This window comes from Molossus molossus, unplaced genomic scaffold (assembly GCF_014108415.1).
Source record: "Molossus molossus isolate mMolMol1 unplaced genomic scaffold, mMolMol1.p scaffold_m16_p_16, whole genome shotgun sequence".
NCBI lineage: Eukaryota > Metazoa > Chordata > Mammalia > Chiroptera > Molossidae > Molossus > Molossus molossus.
The window spans coordinates 24,087,610-24,104,243 of record NW_023425351.1 but is presented as its reverse complement, the minus strand read 5'-3'; the positions used below and the strand labels follow the sequence as shown (position 1 = coordinate 24,104,243).

The following is a 16,634-nucleotide window of genomic DNA, read 5'->3' as shown; positions in this document are numbered from 1 at the left end:
TTATTGATTGGAAGGAACTAGAACAAAAGCGAGCAGTTATCTGTGCATGTTCCTCAATAGTTCATGAAGACTGACACACTAACTAGCAATGTATTACCCTGCTTTTAGAAGAAAAACCAAACCCACAAATTCCATAATTATCTCAAGGAGGTATCACCACCAAATTCTCAGAGAAAAAAAAAAAAGTGATTTAATTTAGTTCAAGGCAAAATGCATTGCCTCATGTAATTAGGAAACACTTAAGTTTCTGTTAAACAAAATGATCTAAAAGTTCATATAATCAAAAATTATGCCACAATTTTTTATAAGAATGGAGAGGAGAAAAAATTCTAATAAATAAAAATCAAATAAATATAAAGTGTGAAAGCTGGTTGTGAGGGGTGAAGAGGAGAGGATCCAATGAAAGGATGCACACGCATGCTGAAACCGTCCAGTTCTCTCTATGTAAACACTGATGAAAATTGTTAAAGACAAGTTATACGTTTTCACGGTGCTCTTCTTCAAGAGCTGTATTCATCCCATTAAATACCACATAAAATAAGGCTTTATCTTCAAATTATAAATAAGCATAAATAAAGTGGGAGAGATATACATACAAAATCCTCTTTGGCACCAAGTCGATTTTGCCTGTCTTTTTCTAGGAGTTCTTCCAGAATGGACCAGGCTGTGAGGCTCACTCCTGGCCTCAGATTTAGGGGCTTGTGAAGAATATTGTCATACATTTCAGCAACATCTCGGCAATAAAAGGGAGGCTAAAAAAAAAAAAAAAAGGAAAATAAAGCTAGTGTTAACTGAACTATGCCAAAATGTTTGGGTTAAAATAGCTGGATCTGGCCTTGATCTACAGGGAGCAGACTGGATATGGACATTTGCAGTAATGCACAGGTCTCTTTGGGTGCAATGTAGCCTCCTGTTGTCAAAGGATTCTAAAACCCAGCACATTGTAGAGCTTAATGCATGTTCACTGAACGAATTAGAGCCAGTCTGTTCAATAACACCTTGTGGGCAGATGTCAACTGTATAAAAATTGCAACAGTATCTGTTTTAAAGAAAACCACCAGCAGCCTTACCACAGGCACAATGAAAGAATTACTGGAAACAGAGTTCAAACATTAAATAATTTCTTGAGATTTGGGAATAAACTAATTAAAACAGAGATTTCCTATAAAGATGGAGACCTGAAGATCATGCTCCTTTCTAAGTACTGTGGCAGTGACAGTATTATGGGTATAATCTGTAGGAAGAAAAACTTAATTTTTACTTTTAAAAATCTTGCTTGATTTTAATATAGTTAATATAATCGATGAAGTATATGTTTCAAATGTTCCTTTTTGAATCAACTGCATTTTATATACAATAATAATATTTTATACTTTCAAAGTTATCTAAAGAAATTAAAAGGATTCAGAAATACCCAAATGGCAAATATCCAACTCTTTAAGAAAGGTATAAAGTGGTTATTAGGTGTTCTAAGTCACCGGAATAATCAGAAAACTAGATCTTTTAACAAGTGGATCTCAGTCAAGGGCAAAGAAGAGACAGTGTTGGAGGTCATGAGAATTTGTCATTCAAAGTTAACCATGTGACAAATGCTCCTAAACTATTGAGAGCTTCCCAGTTTTCCAGACGGGGAGGGGGACAAAACAAAAAGCAGAACAAAATAACAAGCCCAGCTCAGGTCTTGGCTGATGGTGGTATTTAGCTTAGTGGGAGCATCACCAGGGGGGATGAGTGGATGTTTACCAGCCTGAGGCTGCTGGACACTCAAGGGACCACAAAGGGAGCCTAGAAAAGATTCCGATTATTTCCAAAAGGCTAAATAAAAACATATATTATTCTTATAAGGATATGTAAAGTACTAAAATGCCTAAATTGTTAGCTTTTTGTTGAAGTATTAACTAAATGTAGGAAAACAAATGTACTCATGTTAATCAGAAGCTCTGCCTGGCCTAATATGTCATTAATAATAACAACTGGGGAAACATCACATAGTAAACAGCACTTTTTAATTATTTTATTTTATTTTTATTCTTTAATCCTCACCCATGGGCATTTTTTTTGCATTTATCCTTAGAGTGGGAGGAGAAAGGGAGGAAGAGAAACATCGATGCGAGAGAGACACATTGACTGGTTGCCACCGGTCAGGGACAAACTGCAACCAAGGTACGTACCCTTAGGGGGAACTGAACCCCAGTCTCTCTGGACCACGGGCTGAAGTTCTAACCACTGAGCCAAACCAGCCAGGGCAACCAGCACTGTTTTAAATGAAATCTTAAAACATGGTATATATGGTGAATGGAAGAGAGGGTTCCCAGTGATGGAAAAAGTGGAGCACCAGTGTATTAATTAAATCCTACAAATACAAAATACAAGGAAAAACCCAAAAGGCATTATTTTCTAATAAATATATAAATCTTTTTGAAATTATACAGATTGATGACTAGGGTAAACTGAATGAAAGTGGATAATTTTAATGTTACAACTATGTCTATTTTTTTTTAACTGGGAGAGGGAGGAGAATACCTGAAGTAGTAATTAGTACGACAGAGAAAAGTTATATTAAAAAACTAGTAACAAAATGAAAAGTTTTTCTTTTTGTGCATACATGGTTTTAGATTCCTTTTTACCAGGTTACTACTGCTCTGTTAGTGTTATCTAAGTGTCCACAAGATTAATGAAAGAAAGAGAAAAGACAAAATGCAAATTAACTATAATATATTGGAAAATGAAAGAGTAGAAATACATACCAATCCATACAGCATTTCATATAGAACAGCACCAAGACACCACCAATCTACAGTATTGTCATAGGGCTGTTTTCTGATGACTTCAGGTGCAAGGTACTACAGAAAAGATTAAATATATTTGAGAAACTCAATAAATAAGACAACATTTAGGAATTACTGAGAAATTTAACAAATTTTAGGTGTTACTATCACACTAAAAACATCTAGATTTTCAGTTGGTTATTTTCATTTTATACCAGTGGTTCTTCAAAATCCATTGGGACATTTTTCAAAATACACCTATTCAAACATTTCCCCCAGAAACTGTGATGCAAGTAAGACAAAAAACAAACAGAATAAGGCAGTGAATGTAAACTCTGTAATATGAAGTAGGTCAAGTAGGTATTTTGTGTGTGTGGGGGGGGGGGCGGGTTGGAGGAGACGGAAATCTTTTACGAGATTAATTTTAGAAATCCCTCTGGTCATTACTCATAATCTTTTCTCCTGAAGAAAGAATTCCTAATGTGGCAATTATAATTCATTTTTTCTTTTCAATGAAAGAAAAATAAATAAATTGCATTTATCTTAGTAAATTACAACTGTAATTCTTCAACATATAATTTAGAAAGGTTGTTTAAGTTATTACATAACCATTTACATTTTATACTGTAAAATACTTAAACTCATCACCATTTCACACATGTAAGATGGCTAATTTGAACTTCAGATTCCATAAAGTATATTTTCTCTTCCCATATGAAATAAGAAAATAATATTTAATAATATTTCTTTTTAAGTTTTATGTACTCAAAAAAAAGCAAAATAGCCCTAGCTGGTTTGGCTCAGCGGTTAGAGCATCGATCGGCCTGTGGTCCAGAGAGACCAGGGTTCAGTTCCCGCTAGGGGCACGTGCCTTGGTTGAGGTGTGTCCCTGGCCCTGGCTGGGTCGTGCGGGAGGCAGCCACTTGATGTGTCCCTTTCACATCGATGTTTCTCTCTCTCTGTCTCTTCCTCTCTTTCCCTCCCACTCTATCTGAACAAAAAGTGCAAAAATGTCCTCGGGTGAGGATTAAAAAAAAAAAGGCAAAATAAATTAAAAGAGTTTTATGATTTCTGGTCACATTTAGACTTAGATGACAAAAATACTCGTGTTTCCTTTCTAAAACCTACAGGACTTAAAGATCTGGTTAACTATGAAATCAATATACATTCACGAAAAACTTTCTTCAGACATAAACCAAAAATAGAATGGTTACAAATATACACAAGAACTAGAATTATATTAGAGAAAGAAAGAAAAAATATACTTTAAAGTAAACATGGTTACTTATAGGTACTTTTAATTAAGTTTCCGATCTTGATTACAAGTGTCATGTGAGCCATTTTATCACACATTCTCTCAACAATATTTGCCATTATTCTACAATAATGATGAAATACTTACCTGTCACCTAAGATCACTATAACTACATTAAAATTAGGACAGTTTAATTATTATTATTATTATTGGAAGTTTAAATAAACTAAGTGTGTTTGTGTGAAAAAGAGAAAGATTGAGAATAAGAAGGCTTTAACATAAATTGGAAGGATTATTACTATTGTCTCCAATAGAAAGACACATTTCCGCTAGCTAACATGATTAGAGAATGGGATGTTTGGGTTAATAAATTCTGATTTGTGAATATCCCCCCACATCCACTGTCTTGTATTTTCTTCTGTTATATAAACACTTAATTTTATTATAAAAACATTTTAACCATACAGAAAAATATTAAGATATAATAGAAACCAATAAAGCTGCCACCTAAATATAGGCAATGACAATCTTTTGCCATATTTGCTTTAGCTTATTTTTTAAAAAGAGCTTTATTGCCCTGGCCAGTTTGGCTCAGCGGTTAGAGCGTTGTCCCGTGGTCCAGAGAGAACCGGGTTCGGTTCCCGCTAAGGGCACGTGCCTTGGCTGAAGTTTGTCCCCGGCCCTGGTTGGGTCATGTGGGTGGCAACTACTCGATGTGTCCCTTTCGCATCGATGTTTCTCTCTCTCTCTTCCTCGCTCTCCCTCCCACTCTATCTGAACAAAAAATGGAAAAAATGTCCTCAGGTGAGGGGGAAAAAAAGAGCTTATTAAGATATTCACAAACCACCCTGGCCAGTTTGGCTCAGCAGTTAGAGCGTCAACCTGCAGATCAGGGAGTCCCAGGTTTGGTTCCCACTAAGGGCACGGGGCACGTACTTCGGTTGCAGTTTGTCCCCGGCCCCAGTTAGGGTCATGTGGGTGGCAACCACTCTATGTTTCTCTTTCTTTCTCTTCCCCCTTCTTTCCTTCCCACTCTATCTGATGATAAATGCAAAAATGTCCTCGGGTGAGGATCAAAAAAAAAAAAAAAAAAAGATATAAACCATGCAATTCAACCATTTAAAGTGTACAAGTCAATGGCTTTTAATATTTTTAGAGTTGTGCAAACATTATCACAATTTTAGGACATTTTCATCACTGATTTGTATTTTATTTTTAAGCATTAGAAATAAAATCAAATGCTACGGTCAACTTTTAACATTAAAAACAAGCATAATTTATATCTTTGTTGGGATATCTGGCAGTATCTCACAATCACAGTTAAAAATGCCAACTATCAGTAAACTTTAAATGTTTGGAAGGGATGATTATCAAATATTTCCAACTGGCAGAAGCTGATAGTTTTTATTCTACTTTTCTGATTTAAAATTTTGTATATGCAATTTGTGATTCATTTCTGCATTTTATACATGATTATGTGAATGACAAATGAGACATACTTCTTACCTCTGGTGTCCCACAAAATGTTGTGGTGGTGTCGGAAATAGCAATTCCTTCTTTACAAAGCCCAAAATCTGTTAAGACAACATGTCCCTGAGAAATACAGGGGCAGTAAGATAGAACAATGCATGAGCATAAACTGACAATTTCATTTATTTATTAGTTTATTTATTTATTAATCCTCACTCAAGGACATGCTTAGAGAGAGGAAGGAACAGAGAAAAAGAAAGAAACATCAATGTGAGAAACATTAATAGGCTGCCTTATGTATGTGTCCCAACCAGGGATGAAACACAAAACCCAGGTATGTGCCCTGACTGGGAATTGAACCAGCAACCTTTCAGTGCACCAGACAATGTTCAACCTACTGAGCCACTCTGGCTGGGTCTAAACTGACAATTTTAAAAAGTATTTTATTTTGAAATAATTATAGACACAAAGGCAAACTGCAAAAGTAGTACACTGAATTCCATGTGCCCCTCACCCAGTTTCCCCCAATGCTGACACCTTATATAACTGTAGTACAATATCAAAATTGGGAAACTGACGTTGCTACGATATCATTAACCAGACTGCCAACCTTATTCCGTTTTCACTATTTTGTATATGCATGCATTTGTGTGTGTGTGTGTATAAGTATGTGTAGTTATATGCAATAGAGGTGTACAGATTTGTGTACCTACCACCACAATCAAGACAGAGGACTGTCCATCATCCCAAAGGAGCAAAGGAACTCCTGATGCTACTCCTTTATGTTTGCACTCTCCTATTCCCCCCCGGGGTTTGCAACTACTAATCTGATCTCCAGCACTCAGTTTTGTCATTTTAAAATGTTATATAAAACAGAATCATGTATACCTGGCCAGTCTGGCTCAGCAGTTAGAGCATTGGCCCTTGGACTGAAGGGCTGCAGTTTCAATTACCAGTCAAGGGCATGTAGGGGGTTACAGGTTCAATCCCTGGCCCACTTGGGTTATGTGGGAGGCAACCAATCAATGTCTCTCTCTCATATCAATGTTTCTCCCTCTACCTCTTCTCCCTCTCTTTATCTCTCTCTCTCCTACCCTTCTACTTTCTCTAAAAATCAATGGACAAAATATCCTTGGGTGAGGATTAACCAGGAAAAAAAAAGGAATCATGCAATGTGGAACCTTTGAGGCTGGCTTTTTTCCACTAAGCGTTAACAACAAAAATTGAGAACTAGTAGATTTTTAAAAGACAATACTTACTACTGAATCCAAAAGAATATTTTCTGGTTTCAAGTCTCTATCAGATTAAAAGGAAAGAAAAGCAAACCTGAATATTAGCTAAAAGAAAACAATAAAAAGACAATTTTACAAGTAATATTTTAAAAACATACCTGTACACTATTTTGATGGAGTGCAAGTAACCCAATGCGCTGGCGATTTCAGCAGCATAAAACCGTGCTCTGTATTCAGGAAAGGATCGTTCTCTTTGTAAGTGAAAAAACAACTGTAAAATGGGAAGAAATGAATATTAAGATAATTCACACATAGAAACAAATAATTCCATAAATAGGAAAACAGGTTTTTTTTTTTTGTGTTAGTGTTACTTCACATCAAAGCACAAAACTGTCTTGTCTGTGACCCCAACCTAGCAATCATTGTCTGTCTTCCACCATACAGCTTTCTTTTTGTTTTTTTTCCTTTTTTGATTTGAGAGAGAGAGGAAGGGAGCGGAAGAGATAGGTAGGAACTTTGATGAGAGAGAACATCCACTGACCGCCTCCTGCATGCCCCCCACTGGAGATTGGGCCCACAACCCAGGCATGTGCCCTGACTGGGAATCAAACCAGCGACCTCTAGGTGCATGGGTGAATGCTCAACCACTGAGCCAACCGGTCAGGCGACCACCCATCTCTCTCTACCCTTGCTAACTTACTCATCTCCCATTCACCCCTCACTCCTCAGTGTGGCAGTGTCCTCATCACTCCAGGCAATCACTCTGGAAAAGATCACCAGTGCAGACCAATGATCTTGACATTGCCATGTTATTACAGTATCTCACTGGACTTATTTTGACTGTTCTTTCCTTTGGAAAAATATCAAACATTATTCAGAGATTGGAAACCAGTGGCCGGCAGACCAAATATAACTGACAGATATAATTTGTTTGAGCCAAACGCTGTTTTTTGGAAAAATCTAAATTAATTGGTAACATAAAAACTAGATAAAGTTTCTGATAGGAATTCATGGTTTTGGCTTCTTCTGGAACAAACAAATGGGGAGCTTTGCACCATAGAGCCTAAATTCCAATGTGGGAGCAAATGGCTAGAGCTAAGTGGCAGTTGGACTCTCCAGTTCATTTCTATTTTTTTTTTTTTTAATATCCTCACCCGAGGATATTTTTCCTTTTTTTTTTTTTTTTGTACAGATAGAGCAGGAGGGAGAGAGAGGAAGAGAGAGAGAGAAACATCGATGTGAAAGGAACACATCGAGTGGCTGCCACCCGCATGACCAACCAGGGCCAGGGGACAAACTGCAACCGAAGTACGTGCCCTTAGCGGGAACCGAACCCGGGTCTCTCAGGACCGCAGGCCGACGCTCTAACCGCTGAACCAAAGTGGCCAGGGCTCCAGTTCATTTCTAATACTTCCTAATTCTGAATTTATTTTTTACAACTTGTCTGTCCTTTACTCACTAGGTTATCTGCCTGGGTGAAGTTTGCAGGACCTACTCAAAGTTCCTTGGCTTCTAAGACAACGATCTCCCTCTAGATCTCCTTTCTACCTCAGAGAGTTCCACGTCCTCTCCTTTCTGGCTCCTTACACTACAGGGATTAACAACCGTTTCTGTCCTGGGTTTCTCCACAGTTATTCTTTCAATGCATACCCTGTCCAGGTAACTTAATCCATTACAATGACTTTAACCACCACCTCTTTGTGGATGTTTCATGTGGACCTCTCTGGACCAGACCTCTACTTGGAGCTTCTACTGCAAAGACCTGCTGTTCTTTTTTGAATATTTCATAAGCCAATAAATTCAACTTGCCTTCTTTTATAGACTTACTGCTCCTGCTGGATCTCTCCCTTAATAATATCACTTTCTACCCTGCCCTCTAAGCCATGGGAGGCAACAAGATACAGGGGAAAGAGTTAGGTTTCATAGCTGATCAGATTTGGGTTCAGATTCGGGTTCTTCCCTTCTTGTGTACAATCCATTTAGCTTCTCTGACTTTTAAAAAAAATTTTTTTATCCTCACCTGAGGACACTTTTCCATTTTTTGTTCAGATAGAGCGGGAGGGAGAGAGAGGAAGAGAGAGAAACATCAACGTGAAAGGGACACATGGAGTGGCTGCCACCCACACGACCAACCAGGGCCGGAACAAACTGCAACTGAGGTACGTGCCCTTAGCGGGAACCGAACCCGGGTTTCTCTGGACCGCAGTCTGGCGCTCTAACCACTGAGAAAACCAGCAAGGGCAGTTCTCTGACTTTTGAAGACTATCCACACTTTTTTTCTTAAACTCTTCTTAAAAGTGAGGATGCAGGTCATTACCAGACCCTGACAGAGTAGATACATGGGGGTTGACCTGAGATTTGCCTGTACTGCTCCATTACCGTTAGCCCCTGAATCCAACCCAGGAATAAATTTTCTTTTTGTCTTTTAATTATTTCTGAAATACTTCCTCCTTTTTATCCCTACCGCTGTTTTTATTAGCTATAGCATACACCACTGTAATATTATATTTAACATTATACTAATATCTCCTGATCACATCTGTCCAACGTAATACTAATGAAAACTACCCCAAATGAAAATCTAACCATTCACTAATAGCTAACACTGACCACCTACTAAATAAAAGACACCATGCTAAGAATTTTGTATGCATGTATTATTTAATCTACCCAACTATTTTGAGGTAGGAAATTAATGAGCAAGCTGAGGCCCAGAAAGGCTTATTTATAAGCCCAGTGTCATAAAACTATGTGTTTATACTCTGTCAGGCTCAAAAACTAATCTTGTCTTTATTCCTCTTCTACCTATTGCCCCATTCAACTCCTCCTCCATCCACCCCAACATTCTATTTCATTCCCTTCCCCTCCCACTTATCTCAGCCAAACGTATCTTTTAGAAGACAAGCCCATTTCTTTCCTCCTTTGCCCCTCAGTTTATGAGCGTTCACTGTGTAAAAACGACTCAGAAGCAAAGTCCTAAAGCAGCATAAAGAAACTACAGACAGCCCTGGCCAGTTTGGCTCAGCGGTAGAGCGTCGGCCTGCGGTCTAGAGAGACCCGGGTTTGGTTCCTGCTAAGGGCACGTACCTCGGTTGCAGTTTGTCCCCGGCCCTGGTTGGTCATGCGGGTGGCAACCACTTGATGTGTCCCTTTCACATCGATGTTTCTCTCTCTCTCTCTCTTCTCCCCACTCTATCTGAACAAAAAATGGAAAAATGTCCTCGGGTGAGGATAAAAAAAAAAAAAAAGAAACCACAGACAAAGCAGGAAACCTGCAGTAGATTCTCATCTGCCTTACATGACATTTCAAAGACACAGTGGTCTATATCTAGGTTAAATCCGGGGCCTACCATTTACTAGAACATTGTGACACTGAATAAGTTACTTAGCCTCTCTGAGTCTTAATTTCTTTATCTGTAATACAGGTATAAAGAGGTTTTATCTCAAAGAGTTATGATGAGTCCTGGCAGGTATCTCAGTTGGTTTGAGTGTTGTCCCCATACACCAAGGTTGCAGGATCAATCTCTGTTCAGGGCACATACAAGAATCAACCAATGAATGCATCAATAAGTGGAACAACAACTCAAATTCTGATGTCTCGCATGCTCGTTCTCTCAATAAATAATAAATGTAAAAAAAAAAAGAATTGTGGTGATTGAAATAATGCATGTAAAATAATTACAAAGTACCAGGCCCTCAATAAATTCCCATTATCTGTTGGCACTCACACACACACACACAAAATAAAAAGGCAACTTTCTAGGTGGGAACAATGTGGGTCCTCTATATCTCTGAATCAGGGTGCCTGGGCGATTCATAATCTTGCTTCTACACTGAGGAGTTATAAGACATTTCTGTCATGGACGTAGGGGGTCAAATAATAATTTTTATGATCTTACCCCTAAGATTTGCAGAATAGAAATTGATCTTCTTTCTAGTTCATTTTTCTACAGTTAAGTGTACTACAGTAAGGCTGAAATATTCTTTTCCTCTCTCTCTGCTCTGAGACTAGGGGAATGGAAGTTCCCTTTGTGAAGATATAAAAATACCTGTCAGTTAAAATAACTTTTAGAGACATTCACAGGTCAGAGATCAAACAAATCAGAATAGTAAGAGAATTGAGAAGCCAAGAAACGGGGTAGTCAGCTGCTTAGATCTTGGGATTCAGACTGCCTGAGTTAATTCCTGGCTCCGACACTTACTAATCATATGACATGAGCATATGGTTAGTTTCTTGTGCTCTTGTGCTCAGTTTCTTTTATGTAATAAAATTGTTGTGAAGATAATACATACAAAGAGCCAGGGTGTTGGGCCTATATGTATGCTTGATACATGTCAGCTGCTATTATCATAATAGCAGCATTTCCCAAAATTTATTTTAATATCCCTTTGATCCAGAGTTTTGGGGAATATTATCAACAGATTTGGTTCAAACAAAGGGGACTATATAGCAAAAAAAAAAAAATTTTTTTAAGAAATCCTGGCTTTGCCCTGGCTGGTATGGCTCAACAGTTAGAGCATAAGCCCAAGGACCAGAGAGTCCTGGGTTCAGTTCCCACTAAGGGCACAAATCTTGCTTGCAGTATGTCCCCAGCCCCGGTTGGAGTTGTGTGGGTGGCAACCAGTCGATGTGTCTGTCTCACATTGATGTTTCTCTTTCTCTCTTTCTTCCTCTCTCCCTCCTGCTCTATCTGAAGATAAATGTAAAAATATCCTCAGGTGAGGATTAAAAAAAAAAAAAAGAAATCCTGGCTTTGTTCAAGGCCAAAGTGCTGAGTCTTTAATATGCTGAAACATACTATGAATCACCAAGAAACATACTGATAATCATCATTGGGATATAACATGAAATTGACTTCACTACAGAACTCTTTATTAGAGGATCATTTCATCTGATTAATAGTTTCCACATTTTAGAAAATGATAAGCTAATATGATCTCACTTATATGTGGAATTCGATAAACAAAATAAATTGATGAAAATAGAAACAGAGGCATGGTTACATGGAACAGACTGACAGCTGTCAGAGGGGAGAATGATGGGGGGCGGGCTGGATGAAAGAAGGTGAAGGGATTAAGCAAAACAAACCAAACCATATAAATATAACACTCAGAGACAACAGTGTGGTGATAGCCAGAGACGAGGGCGGGGGTAGGTGAAGGTCGGCAAAGGGGGCATAAATGGGGACAGAAAGAGACTTTGCTTTGGGAGATGGGCACACAATGCAGTGTGCAGATGATGTTTTGTTGAGTTGTACACCTGAAACCTGCATGATTTTGTAAACCAATGTCACCCAATAAATTCAATTAAAATAAATGAAATGACTGGCTAGAGTAATATTTACATACAAGTGTTAAAACAATAATTATCTGCATTACAAATCATGTTTTATTCTAGTGTTTCAGTAAATTATTCTTGCTATATAACACAATGTCAAAACTATCCATGGGCCCTGGCCGGTTTGGCTCAGCGGTTAGAGTGTCGGCCTGCGGTCCTGAGAGACCCGGGTTCGGTTCCCGCTAAGGGCATGTACCTCGATTGCAGTTTGTCCCCGGCCCTGGTCGGTTGTGCGGGTGGCAACCATTCGATGTGTCCCTTCACGTCGATGTTTCTCTCTCTCTCTGTTCCTCTCTCTCCCTCCCACTCTACCTGAACAAAAAAAAAAAACTATCCATGGCCCTGGCCAGTTTGGCTCAGCGGTTAAAGTGTCGGCCTGCGGTCCGGAGAGACCCGGGTTCGGTTCCCGCTAAGGGCACGTACTTCGGTTGCAGTTTGTCCCCGGCCCTGGTTGGTCGTGCGGGTGGCAGCCACTCGATGTGTCCCTTCACGTCGATGTTTCTCTCTCTCTCTCTCCCTTCCTCTCTCTCCCTCCCACTCTATCTGTACAAAAAATGGAAAAATATCCTCGGGTGAGGATAAAAAAACAAACAAACAAAAAAAACAAAAAAAAACTATCCATGAAGTCTGTAGCTTCATACTAAGGTTCTTTTAATGAACCTTCTCACCTATACCATACACTGATTTAAGAAGAGCTTTATGACATACACTTCTCCATATCTTGCATTGTGCTTATCAGCCAGCTACTCAAAAAACAGCTGTTGATGCTGGATTACCCTTCCAAAAACATGTAAGGAAAGAAAAACTTTGACTTTATTCTATTTTTTTCTAAATAGTATCAATATTAGAAAACTAGTTATAAAACTCACCTCCCCTCCATTGACAAAATCCAGAACAAAATAAAGCTTTTCAGTTGTTTGGAAAGAATAATGCAATCCAACCAAAAATGGATGTTTCACATTTTTCAAGAGCACATTACGTTCAGCCATAATATGTTTTTGCTGTTAAAAAAAAAAAAAAAAGGTAAAGGATCAACTTGTATTAAACAACCAAAACAAAACAGTTCTGTTAATTGAGTAAAGGGGCTTAGGAGAAACAAAGCTCTTTTATTTCACCTCTCTTCTGTTGAGAACGATTTTTTTCTGTAACACTTTGACAGCATAAAATTTTCCATCCAGTTTCCGCTTTGCAAGAAGAACCTGTTGTGATTCAAGATTGTGCATACTATTAGAAATTTCAATATTGTAATAGGAATAATTCGCTTGTCAATAAAGTCAATACTTAAATTTTATAAAAACAAAGTCCATGAAAGACCCTGATGATACATTTTTGTTTTGAAAATTGAAAACTACTAAATTTATTTCTCTAAGTACATTTTTCCTTAAGATTTTAATAAAACAGAAAAGGATGTTGATCATTTGAATAGGCAGGCACCATTTCTTCATGTGTTGATGCTTGAGATTTTTACTAAATTTAAGTACCAAAATCTATACTGCTGGAGATCTTTGTGCTTTGTGCCCGTGTGTGTGTGTACCAGCCACGGGTCCTGAAGAGTGTCCTTTGAAAATATGGAGGCTATAAACTTCAAGGCTACACTAAAAGAGAAGAACAAATGTTTTCTAGGTGATCAAAATGAATTTTTGTTTTAGGCTTCAGGTTTCTCTTAGAGGTTTCAAATTCAGAAGAGTTCAGAGGGAAACACACTGTGGACGGCTGAGTTTCTATCATGGGCTGGGCTGCATGCACTTTCAAAGAGCTGAAGAAAGTTAAGAGGATTCTGCCTCAGAACAAACGCAGACATATCCTCAATGTTTTGCAAGTAACTGTAAGGGATTTAAGATGCCCCACAAGTTGTATAACTATTAAACGATACATTTCAAAGATTTGGGAGATGACCTGACACAACATCTGGTGGCGTTGCTGGCCTTACCTTCTAGAGCACCTGTGGTCTTTCTCATCAAAACCTATAACCCCAGTCTAAGCATGAGAAAAATATCAGACATTTTCCAACTGAGGAACCTCTAACAATACACCTAACCAGTACTTCTCAAAACCGTCAAGGTCCTCAAAAGCAAGGAAAGTCTGAGAAACTGTCACACTAAGAGGAGCTTAAGGAGACACACAACTAAATGTAATGTGGTGTGGTAGGTGAGATCCTGGAATAGAAAAAGGACATTAGGAGAAAACTAAGGAAATCTAAATAAACAATGAACTTCAGCCCTGGCCAGTTTGGCTCAGCGGTTAGAGCGTCGGCCTGCGGTCCGGAGAGACCCGGGTTCGGTTCCCGCTAAGGGCGCGTACTTCGGTTGCAAGTTTGTCCCCGGCCCTGGTTGGTCGTGCGGGTGGCAGCCACTCCATGTGTCTCTTCACGTCGATGTTTCTCTCTCTCTCTCCCTTTCTCTCTCTCCCTCCCACTCTATCTGTACAAAAAATGGAAAAATATCCTCGGATGAGGATTAAAAAAAAAAAAATGATGAACTTCAGTTAATAATAATGCATCAATATCAGCTTATCAATTGGAATAAGATGTTAATAAAAGGGCAAACTGTGTGTGTGGCCTGGGGGATGGGTCAAGAAGTCTCTAAAACTTTCTATATTTTCTCTTAATTTTTCTGTAAATTTAAAACCGTTCTAAAAAAATATAGTCTATTAATTTGGAAAAAAATGTTTGTTATTCAAAAAGATGGAGTCAAAACATATTCAGAGTGAAAATGTCCTGTGTTCAACTGGGGTTATTTCTCATGCCCTATTCTTTTGTTCTCTGCTGTATTTGACTCCGGTGAACATTTTATCTTTCTCACGCTTTTCCTTTTCTCAATACCGCACACCTGCCTGACTTTTCCTTCTCTATTTTCAATGGTTCGTCTTCAAGTACATTCTGAGATAATAATTCAAATGTGGCAATTAGGAGGTACTTATTTCCTTCAAGGAGGCATTTTCCCCCCTATTAGATTGACAGATTTGGAGAACAGATAGCTGAGAAACAAATGTGCAAATGGAAAGTAAAACCAAGACCAGTCACTAGAGAAAAAACAAGAATAAATATTAGATTGCCATTATTTAAGTTTATCATATATACTTTTCTATTCTTCAAACACCTTCTGAATTTGCATTTGTCTGCTTTTCCTTCTTTTTGTGTATTCTGCTTTTCTTTGTTTCACTGTACTTTGTTGGTTTCTAATGATTTTGTAAGATTTTAAATTTCTATTAAACGGAACATATAAGTAAAATAACTCACAAATCATTACAGTTCAGTAAATTACTACAAAATGACCATATTATGTAACCACTACCTAGGTCAAAAGATAAAACATTTTGGGTAGCCTGAAGCCCCTCTTTTGCCTCATAGTAGAAACTATTCCTCCTTGTCTTCCTCAAAGGTAACCATTATCTCAACTTGTAATAACACAGGTAATTTTTGTCATTTAAAAATGTTATTTAATTAGAATCATGTAAAGTGGTCTCTGCCTAATTTCTTTCACTCTAAATTATCTTATATGCACTCAAATTGTGGCATGTTGTATAGTTTTTGCATTTTTATTGCTGTGTAGACTGCTGCCATACACAATGTAATCATTTATATTGTTCATGAATAGCGATGCTATGAATATTTTGGCATATGTCTTTTCTACTACACACATGCATGCATTTCTGCTGGATATATAGTGAGGAAGAGAACCAAGGTGTCTTAGGTTCAACTTCAATAAATAATAGTTTCAACATGCATAAAACACCAACACATAGGAATAAATCTAAAGGTGTGTAATTCGGTTTTTAAAAGAGCATTCAACCCAGCCCATTACAAAACTATAAAACTACTGAGAAAAACTAAAGAGGAACTAAATTAAAAAAGGGATATACCATGGTCATGGATTGGAAGACTCAATAATATAAAGATGACAATTCTCCCAATATTGATCCACAGATTCAAAGCAATCCCAATCAAAATCCAACAGAATCTTGTGGAAATTGATATGCTAATTCTAACATTTATATAGATATGCAAGGGGCTTAGAATAGCCTCATGAAGAAAAACAAGGAGGACTCATTCTGTTGGATATCAGACTATATTTATTAAGACAATGTAGTATTGGTATAAGGACAGACTAACAGACTACTGAAACACAGTATTAAATTTAGAAGTAGATCCATGCATGTATGGGTACTGGCTATATGATGAAGGTTAACCCTGCAGATCAGTGGGGAAAGAACAGTCTTTGCAATACATTATGTGGGATCAGTTGGCTATCCACAGGGAACAAAATCAACTGTGGCCCTACACCTCATACTGTATGCAAGAATCAAATCCTGGTAGACTCAATCTAAACATGAAGTTTCCAAAAGATAATGCTTTTTGTTATTAATGACAGATTATATCTCTAACATCTCAAGGGGCTGTGAGCATTTTGAAAACAGATCTATTTCATCTTTCTATTGCCCAGCATGTAGCAGGTGGCCAATATATATTTGCTGAATTAATAAACACACATGGGTTCAACTGCATGGTCAGTTTCTGGTATCTAGGGAACTCAGAAAATAATCCGGAGATACAGAAAGCTATGGATATATCA

At 37.9% G+C, this 16,634-nt stretch overlaps 1 protein-coding gene across 6 annotated transcripts in view; it reads right to left on the bottom strand.

The window, feature by feature from the left end:
* Positions 1 to 16,634, bottom strand: part of LOC118631372 (serine/threonine-protein kinase Sgk3) — a 127,791-nt gene that overhangs the window by 9,595 nt on the left and 101,562 nt on the right. For all 6 annotated transcript variants that reach the window (XM_036263665.1, XM_036263666.1, XM_036263667.1 and 3 more), the window contains 7 exons: positions 13,179 to 13,262; positions 12,933 to 13,064; positions 6,884 to 6,996; positions 6,753 to 6,789; positions 5,530 to 5,616; positions 2,748 to 2,843; positions 597 to 752 (listed from right to left, as the gene is read on the bottom strand). In XM_036263665.1, the coding sequence (XP_036119558.1) occupies positions 597 to 752; positions 2,748 to 2,843; positions 5,530 to 5,616; positions 6,753 to 6,789; positions 6,884 to 6,996; positions 12,933 to 13,064; positions 13,179 to 13,262 (705 nt within the window). The remainder of the gene's footprint in view (positions 1 to 596; positions 753 to 2,747; positions 2,844 to 5,529; positions 5,617 to 6,752; positions 6,790 to 6,883; positions 6,997 to 12,932; positions 13,065 to 13,178; positions 13,263 to 16,634) is intronic.